Below are 9,651 nucleotides of genomic sequence, written 5' to 3'. Positions count from 1 at the left end.
GAAACTATGTTTCATGTAAACTAGATTTGGTTTCAAATTTGCCCTTATCTCATTTCACATGCTCGTATCTCATTTCACAAATTTTATGAATTTAGAAGTTATTAGTTGGTAGTAGGTTTTCATACCAAAGCTCAATTAAATTTCAAAGCATATGCCAAGTTTGTTAGGGTTTGTATGCTCTAAAAATATTTATTTTTGGTATAAAGAGATCACAATCACTTATAGCTATTGGATGTAAAATCCAATAAATGAAAATATGTTACCATATGCAAAAAAATTTATTTTGAGCTTTGTGCTCGAACAATGACACATCATCGACCCCCCAATTTCAAATTTAACAGTCAATATTACTGATTACCTTGGTCTCATTGCATACATTTCCAATTTCGCTATATCTTTTTTAAGTTAGAAATTGTTTCTCATTTGTTGAAAGCTCACTATACTAAACCTTTGGAGGGTGATGATTAACCATGCCGGGTGCATTTCCACGGTCCACAAGGTAGAACCACAAATGCTCACATTTGTGGTAATACAAGGCAACAAAGTGCTCCATGGCACATCAGCACTACGCTTTCCACAACGGATGGCGGAGATTAAGCAAAAGGGATAAGTTCTTCCCGTGCATCGCAGAAATCGATGGTACATGTTACAAAATGTTATACCATACACGAGTGGTGTATGGTACGCTGTTCTTTTCCAACAAATTCAAAACAGAACCGGCCACAGGATGCGCAGAACAACTGGATAAGCATGGCTGCATCGTCTTACCCGTTTTCTTTTGCCTTCTTCTCCACCATCTCTGCAAATCCAAAAAGCCCAACCCAAATTTATCAATTCTCCATTGATTTCTCTAAATTTTCCTCTAAATTTCACCCCAACAACCAGAATAGACTTCTAACTCGCCTCCATGTCTCTTCCCCAACAAACAATCCAACGGCTAGGATTACCCCTGAAAAACCCACTGAAGAGCGCGTTTTCTTTGATGGGGGAGCCCATTATGGCGACCTTTTGTCAAATCTCTTGTTGGGTTTTACTCTTCTGTGGATGCCTCTAACCATAGCGGCCGTTTTCAGGGCATTTTTCTTGAGATACAGGTTCACCAATTTGCGGGTCACTGTGATATCAGGGCTTACTGGTAACGATAGAAGTGATTTCTCTTATAAAGTGGTTAAGGATGTTCAGGTGGTGCCTCGTTTTGTAGGGGAATGGGGTGATATTGTCATAACTTTGAATGATGGGACTAAAGTTGATCTGAGGAGTGTGCCCAAGTTTAGAGAAGTTGCTGATTACTGTTTGTTCATGGCTGATAAGGCGCAAAATTTGCCAGAAAAGGCGCGTGTCCCGAAAGGTTTTTAGGATTCACTGAGGTGAATTGTGATCTGAGAAAGGTGAAATTTGGTGGGTTTTGATGAAAATGTGTGACTGGGACTGTAAATTTTTGTTTTCTATCAATTAAAATTTTTTATTGAATTCTGAGCTGTGTTAATATTCTTTAGACATTTGTGGCTGTGTAGAATTATAACTGTGAGAGCTAAATTGCAGAAATGAAATTGATTTGATTGGAATTTGGAATAGTTTGTTGTCTCTATTTAATGAATAATTAGATATGCGCTCCAGATATTTTAGGGTTTTTTAGCTTAGGTTTTTATTTTAGTAATGAGAGAGAAGACTGAAGGTGACCAGAGATTTTTTTTTCCCCTCATACGAGCTTATGATTTTGTAAAAATTTTCTTTCTACTACTGCTACTGCTGATACTGCTACCGCTGCTACTGCTGATACTGCTACCGCTGCTACTACCGGTACTACTGGTACTGCTACTACTACTGCTGCTGCTATTACTACCGCTGTGACTTGCTACTCCTACTGCTACTGCTATTACTACTACTGTTACCTGTACCACTGCTACTACTCGTATTTAAACTTGAATGGCATTACTACGACTACTGCTAGGCCTGCTACTGGTAGTGCTACTCCTACTACTGTTGCTGCCGCTACTACTACTTCTGCTCTACTACTCCTACTTCTATACTGCTACTACTCCCAGTATTTAAAATTGGATGGCATAATGCAGAATTGTTTTCTGATTTGGTTTCTACTACTACTACTAGTATATGAAATCGAATGGCATACAGAATTGTTTTCTGATTTGGTTTGATATTCATAGTGGGTTTTCCATGTTTCTCGGTTGGATCATGCCAAAATAACTTTAAGGTGAAATTGGTTAATGAAAGTATTCTTATGAATGGAATATGGTATTATGTTAGATTGAAGTTGTTGTTACTAGTTGATAGAAATGGTAAAATTCGAGTATTTTCTTATTGAGTTTTAGATTATCACTATGTGTGTTGTTTTTCTTGTTCTTATTTTGGTACTGTGAGATGTCAAGCATGGTAATTTCACTTGTAGATGCAGAGTAGTTGCAGTTGATAAATGGCTGCTTTTTGGTAGGTAGACTACTTTTCGGAGGCTGATAGCTTGGAGGATTTTTTAATTTAACTGTATGCAAAGCTACCACTATATCTATTAGTTTTGAAAATGCCGTTATGATCTTTTATCTTTTTCTAGAAGCTGAAATATTCATTATGTTTCACTCAATCATATCTTCCATATATTTCGATAGCATGTGACATTTTTTAATCTTAATGGAATTTGCCATTTGAGTGATATTTTTTGAGAAATATCAGGCAGGTGTTTCTTGTGAACTGATTTTTGGTTTTTTAATTGATTAACCCCTTTTCTTGTTTTGACTAGTATTCATTTTTCGGTTTCTTCTCGTCTTTAACATGTCTATGGAGAACTCCTTATTCGAGAAAGGTTTAAAAAATTAATTAATTTTTTTTTTTTAAAAGTTGGAGTAAAGAATAAAAACTGTTTCTTGGAGCCTTAGTTTTTGCATAATAGAGAAATCGTTGGAACTTTGGGTTTGTGGGACTTGTAGGATAAAGGAAAAACAAGGATGAGATGGAAAAATTGTAGAGACGAGTTGTGCAATTAATCTCGTGAAGAATCTAGAAAATATCTAGTGTAGAACTAAGTCCATGTCATGTCTTTCTATACTTCCACTACAATGATTGTTCTGTGTAGAAACTTTTGGCTTGTTCTTGTAGTTTGGTCACACTTGGGTTTGGATTTGGAAATTATCTTTATTGAATATCTGGAAGTTTTAAAAACCTTAGCCTCTCCAAATCAGTTGCACCCCGAATAATGAATCAGATGGTACTGCTTTCAATATCAAATCATGGATACGAAGCCGGAATGTCCAAGTATAGGTAGTGCTAAAAAATTTTCTATAACTTTATTATTTTGTGTTGTTAATGTCCCTTTTCTGATTTTTCTTTTTCTAGCAATTCTCAGGCAGGCTTTCTCTATTTTCGTGAGATTCATTTTTTTTGTTCAATTGACAAGCATGGATTAAAACTTGAAACCTACATAGTGACATTAAGATAGCGTGATACACAACTGAGGTTCATCGCAGCTCATTACACAAGATAAATATGCCGCAGCCCCAAAAGCAGGTAGGAGAGGGACTTAGTGGATGAAGGAAGTATATTACAAATTATGGTTGTGAATAAAGTCAAAATGTTCATTTCTCTATGAGAAAAAAATATAATACCATTGATGGCTTCTTGGTGAGAACAAAACCATGGATTGTTCAGATTAATGTGAAACCATGGTGTAGAGATTTCGCTAATCGGCTAACCTATGGTCTTGATTTTTCTAAAGTGCCTAAGATTACAGATCGAGGAAAACAAAAAACGTATCCCTAATTGATGATCATGAAGAATGACAACATAGCTAGGAAATAGAATTAATGCCTTTCCTCTCTCTGGGGGTTCATCTCGGCCCTATGATGCACTACCTTTCTTAGGCCCCTGGTCTTTGCTGTCAATGCTTTCTGGCTATTGCCCTCACTATATCATTTGTTCACATCCTTTTATCATGGTTGAGTCTTGAAATCCGGATTTTGAGTCTTGTAGGTCAATAATCAATGGACTGGCGCAAGCCATTACATGTGTACTCCCATGTTTGAGCTCCATAGTAATACACTGATGGAGCACTAGTTGACTTTCTGATGATACTTGCTGCCCTTTTTCTTTTTCAATTGTATTCGCCGTTGAGAATATATACTAACATCTCTTTTCCAATAATTTCAATTGTCATTACAACTCACTTGATGACCTTTGCCGGCGAAATTGCTGGACTATTTGATTTGTCATAAAAATGTGGGATAGCTGTTTGTTTGCATATAAAAGGATTATAAGTCACTCATTGGATTTATTAAGGACATTAACCATGAACATAATTTACAAACGTCTACTTTCCATTTGAAAAGAAGCTTTCCAAGACTAACGATATCCAGATGTCAGTAGTTAATATACTTTGAGAATAGAATGTGGGGAAATGGACCTAGCCTCTTTTATCTGGATGCCAGACAAATTCACTTGTTGGCCTCTTCAAATTGGATCAACTGAATGGCTACCATCTGTCTTAGTAGAGGAATTTTGATCCTCTCAGAAGTCATACCTCAACAAAATAAGGAGGAGGTCAGTTCCGATATATCAAGGTAAAGCCAATCCCAGAAATGAAGCAATCCTACCATACATCGGCATTTTACTTTAGACATGAATATTTATGACGCTGTAGAAACACATATACCCTTGTATAGAGTACTCCAGCGGGAGTTCACTATTCACTTACTCCCTTGGGCAAAGGGCATATTTGGGGGTGGGGTGGATCCAATTTTGTGTTACTAGATATGAATCTTGAGTTCCTAAACACTTTGTGCTGACCATCCAAAAATTGGATGATATGGTCTTGCGAGCATCTAATCTTTGGCATTTAATACAGATGGTGGGCTCATATTGAGTAAGGTTATCTATAACTAGTACTAAACCAAATGGTTTAGGTGTTCCTTATTTGCTCAAAAAAAAAACTATTACTAAACCAAGTGGTTTAGTTGTTCGCGATAGTTCACTCTGCCTTGTTTTTGGATGAACATACTCAGTGAATTCCTTGGTAATTTATATTATCAAATTGTGAAATTTTAGATTCAAAATTCGTTCAAAGACAATTTTTGGAAGGAGATCCCACTTGATTAGGTGCGGTAGACACACCAAAACCCCCAAATCTAGATTATTCAAAACTAATGAGCACCTAAGTTGTGCTCCCTCGGGAGCATACTGTCCACTTTTTACTCCCTCGAGCAAAAGACTTACTTGGGATGATTATCTTGTTTTGAGATTTCAGAATCCACTTAAGAATCACTTGATGATCATTCGCAAATAAATTACAATTGGATTTTGAGTGTGTCAACTCTTGGATCTCACTCTTTGTAAATTAATCGGTTGTTATTCAATCTGAAGACATTATTTTTTTCAAGCCTATAGAGTGATATTTGATATTTTAGTTGAATCACTGCTGAACCCTTATGGTATTTTCGAATTCGAAAATCCTCTTTCAGTTACATTATTCTAGAAAATAATGCTTTTTTTTTGTGGTGCATAGGAAAATAAAAGCAATATTTTATTCCTTCCAGTTCTGCTAATGATTTTTTTTTTTGTAGCGTTTACTGGTTGTTTCTAACTTCTAACAGTTTACTCTTGTGAACAATAGAAGCCATATAGCGCATACATTAAGGGCACTGCAAATGTTGGTGGCTCCACTATGACACAGGACATAAGCAAACACCACAGAAGCGATATTGCTAAAGGAAAAAACAGAATATCCCTATGGTTGAAGAGAATTGAAGCAGTTATGGTTTAAGGGTCCAATGCGTGATTGTATAATATGGTGTTTACTTCAAAAATTGATGAGGATATTTCACAAAAGGGTGTGGTTTGTATAGATCTTAGGATCTCAAGAATCAAATTAGAGCCTACCTTCAAATAGTGTCGAGAAATGTGGTTTCAATAATGAAAATCTTTGTGATAGTCTTAAAATATATTTTCATCTGTATTAATAAAGTTTAAAGCTTCAAACTAGTGTAGATCAACAGATCTATGAAAACTTAAAAATCTTGAAAATTGACTGTCCAAAAATGTGTAACAAAATACACTAATTTCAAAACTTGAAATCCATTTTTTCTCATGTCCATGCATCTTGACATTGAGATGATCAATTTGAGGATATTTGGGCATCAAAACAACCTCTTCCATTGAGATTTTTGATGTAGGCTATAATTTAATTGTTTAGAGCCTCGGCTCTATATAAACTTTTCCCTTCACAAAATGATCCACATATCAAAGGAACCAGCAATCTCGTTCTTGCATTAATCATCACATCAAAAACACAAAAATAGGGAAAATAACAAAACCCATCTAAGTAAATACCCCCAACTTTACAATCAAACTAGTTTATCAATGCTAAAGCAAATCACAACAAAAAATTTATTGAATTCATTCTCTTTCATACGCTGCAATTGCAGCATCAATTTTAAACAAGCACTTCCTCGAATCCTTAGAGGTGCATCTCTTAAGGTGTTGAACCAGTCCTTCGCTTCTCCTGCCCTTGTTTCTCTGTCCTCTCCGATCACTCAGCACTCGTCTTTTAGAGGTGCATCTCTTAAGGTGTCGAACCAGTCCTTCAGTCTCTCCTCCACCACGATTCGCAGACCTCTCACCATTGTTACAGCCACCAAGAAAGCACTCGCTGTTCTCAAGGGTAATGGTAAGGTTAAAGGGGTCATCACCTTGACACAGGAAGACGACGTTCAGCTCTCCCTCGCTCTCTCCTTTTTCTGCTTCTTCTTGCCCTTTCTCTCTCCTCTAAGTTATGAATTTGTTGTGATTTCAGAAGGGAATTCTGTTTGCTTTATGGGTAAGAAGATCTGTTTGCTTTATTACACTTATCCTATATAATTGTTTAAGATGTTCTATTTTCGCGCAATCTGGCTTTGAGTTTTTTAATTGGTAGTTAAGGTTGTGTAATTGAATGCATTTGAAATCTGGTACTATAAATCTAATCTGAATTCACTGACTACATGCCGAATGTGGTTTAGGAGCTTTGCACCGAGACATAACAAGCACGCAACTATATAATTTTTTCACATGAACTTTGTGTTATTATATATATACTTGTAATGGGAGGTTGTTGTGCATAATTTTGTTCATAATTCAATGGTAAGAAATACTTAAAAAGTAAAAATGTGTTTGGGGGATGGTGGAAAGCAGCAGGCATGAATTGCAGGCTCTAGATGGCTATTAGCATGATTCTCATATGGATGAAGAGATTCTGGGAAAATTAATTATATAAATGCATTTTGTGTCATCTTACTTGTATGAGGTATTTGTGACTTTTATGCACCTAAATTAATTATATATATGCATTAACCACTCTTTCTAATATATGGAAATACATGCACAGTTTCTCTGACTCTACCATGGTATCAGACTGTAGAGTTTGATCATGTAAATAGGGTTGAGAACCTAATGAAGGTGCACCCATACAGTCCTCTCGCTTCTAAAGTCGCATGTTATGAACAATTTGTAGAGGTAGATGCCTTGGATTTTGCCTTTGATGGCATTGGGGCCTTTTCAAGTTAGAGAAGCCATCAAGAGTGAGTTTGGATGGCGACCTGTGTCATAAATGGACAATTTTTTATTTTTAATCAATATATAGGGACGAAGCTTTGGAACTGCAAAAATAACATTTTAGGCATTCACAATGTGATGTTTATTTACTGGCAAGAAATGCTTCATCTTTGATACAAGGGATGAGATCTTGGTTGACGAGGTTCATCTTTGGTATGAGGGATAGGATCATGGGTGCTGACACATCTACTATAAATTGTGATCAGTGTTCAGAAAATGTTAAGAAGATTAAGGTTTTGTAGGGAGCATTGTATTGAGTTCTGTTTGAGGTTTGAAATTTTTGTTGTTGTTGTTGTTGTTCCTTTTGGTATAATTGGAACATTCATTGTGCCATTCATTGGCAGCTATTGCTGGTGATAATTAGTGTCTCCCTTGTATTGCTATAAACTTGTAATTCTTTCCAAGACAGTAATCTTGGGCATTCAAATTTTCACAGTTTATTTATGAATGTCGACATATGTTTGAATGTGGTTGCTCCCTTGTTTGATGTTTAGTTTTTGAGTGAAACTTATGAATGGCTGGTGAATGAAACTGTACGTTATTGTGTCGATTGTTACAGGTTATTGATCAATTGGGGTATCGAATATTTCTTGCATTTATTATGTTGATTGTTACAGATTATTGATCAATGGGGCTGTGTGAATTGAGAATGTAGACTTGCGTTCTATTTATTTTTTAGGCATTCGGTTTTGCACATGTCATTTATGAATGCATACATATGTTTGAGAGAAATCCTACTAAAATCCAGTATGGCTGTCGTCCAAATTATTGTACCAAGTGGTGAAGAGATGAGGCGTATCAAATGGGCTCCCGAACATGACAAAACCATGTTTGAAACCCGGGTGGAAGCGGGTGCTACAAAACTGTCAAAGGACTGGAGAGAAATAGTTTTATATTATGAGTGAAGAGTGCGGACCTGTTTTCGCCATAGACATACTCAGATCTAGAGTACGGGCCTGTACTCACCATAGACATGCTCACATCGATTTAATATTGAACTGCTCATATCTAAAATGACATAGTTATGTTGTGGTTACGATGTAATTTGGGAATAACTTAGAATATGGGTTCTTAATATGGATAGAAAATAAACGCATGAACTTTCAGATTACTTGTTTTGAAATAACTTAGAATATGGGTTCTTAATATGGATAGAAAATAAACGCATGGTGGACTTCAGATTACTTGTTTTGTGCTCTGCAATATGAGAGAGAGAATAATGGTGTGTGCATCTTGAATTTCCCTTGGTGTGTGTGCTTTGAGAGAGAATTTGTGTGCTAGAGAGAGAGAGAGAGGTTCCTCTTGGGTTACAAATTTCAGTACATAATTGGGGATAAGTATACTATGACAGTATACCTATGTGAATATGGGATCAAATGTATCCATTGGTGAGGGGGCGAGAGAGCCCTTCAAAACAAACGGATTTGGAGAGAGAGAGAGAGAGAGGATACTTTTGATATTTCCCATCCATTGCTTATCCAAAGAAAACGAGAGAACCAAGAAAGAAACCAGCTTGTCTAAGGCTACCATGTCCAATGGACGAGAGTAACATACAAGCCATGCACCTCCATGGAAAGCGGATAAAAGAAAAAAGAGCCAAATATAATAAAAGAACAACTCATTCCACTCTCTTTTTTGTAGTTCTTGGAGGGGCATACTAATTGCCTTTCATTTTTTATATTATTATCATTTGTTGCTTTCTATTTGTGAAAAATGTAAAAATGGGGAACAAGAGCTTTTGGTCCCCCAGGCACATGAAGTGTAGGACTTGGAGATAAGTCCTACATTGTTTGCACTACAAGATATATTAATTATTAGTTTCAAAATAAAAAATGTAGTTTGGTACATTTTTAATACATTGATGTTAATAGAATATTTGGAATGTAATAAGACTATACATAATGATACAATGGAAAGGAAAAAGAAAATAAATCAATATTACAAACAATATTGAAGTTTGGAATGAATGTGAGAAGTTAATTCGTATAATTTAAAATTAAATGTAGGGTCAACATACAAAATGGGCCCCTAGAAAATCTCCATGACAAACAAGCCTCCTTG

The 9,651-nt window shown here is 36.0% G+C and overlaps 1 protein-coding gene across 1 annotated transcript; it reads left to right on the top strand.

Annotated features, from left to right (window-relative positions):
- Nucleotides 1–692: 692 nt before the first annotated feature.
- Nucleotides 693–1,574, top strand: LOC18422371 (NAD(P)-linked oxidoreductase superfamily protein). The gene has a single exon (XM_006827043.4). The coding sequence runs from the start codon at nucleotides 751–753 to the stop codon at nucleotides 1,354–1,356; it is 606 nt and encodes a 201-aa protein (XP_006827106.1). The 5' UTR covers nucleotides 693–750; the 3' UTR covers nucleotides 1,357–1,574.
- Nucleotides 1,575–9,651: the final 8,077 nt, after the last annotated feature.

This window comes from Amborella trichopoda, chromosome 4 (assembly GCF_054954075.1).
Source record: "Amborella trichopoda isolate Santa Cruz 75 chromosome 4, AtrichopodaSantaCruz75HAP2 v2.0, whole genome shotgun sequence".
NCBI classification, from domain to species: Eukaryota; Viridiplantae; Streptophyta; class Magnoliopsida; order Amborellales; family Amborellaceae; genus Amborella; species Amborella trichopoda.
The sequence above is the reverse complement of the archived record's forward strand: the minus strand, read 5'-3'. Positions and strand labels throughout refer to the sequence as shown.

Bases quoted from the DNA above. Each gene is read 5' to 3' on its own strand.
- LOC18422371 (XM_006827043.4), top strand. From the start codon at position 751: ATGGCTGCATCGTCTTACCCGTTTTCTTTTGCCTTCTTCTCCACCATC.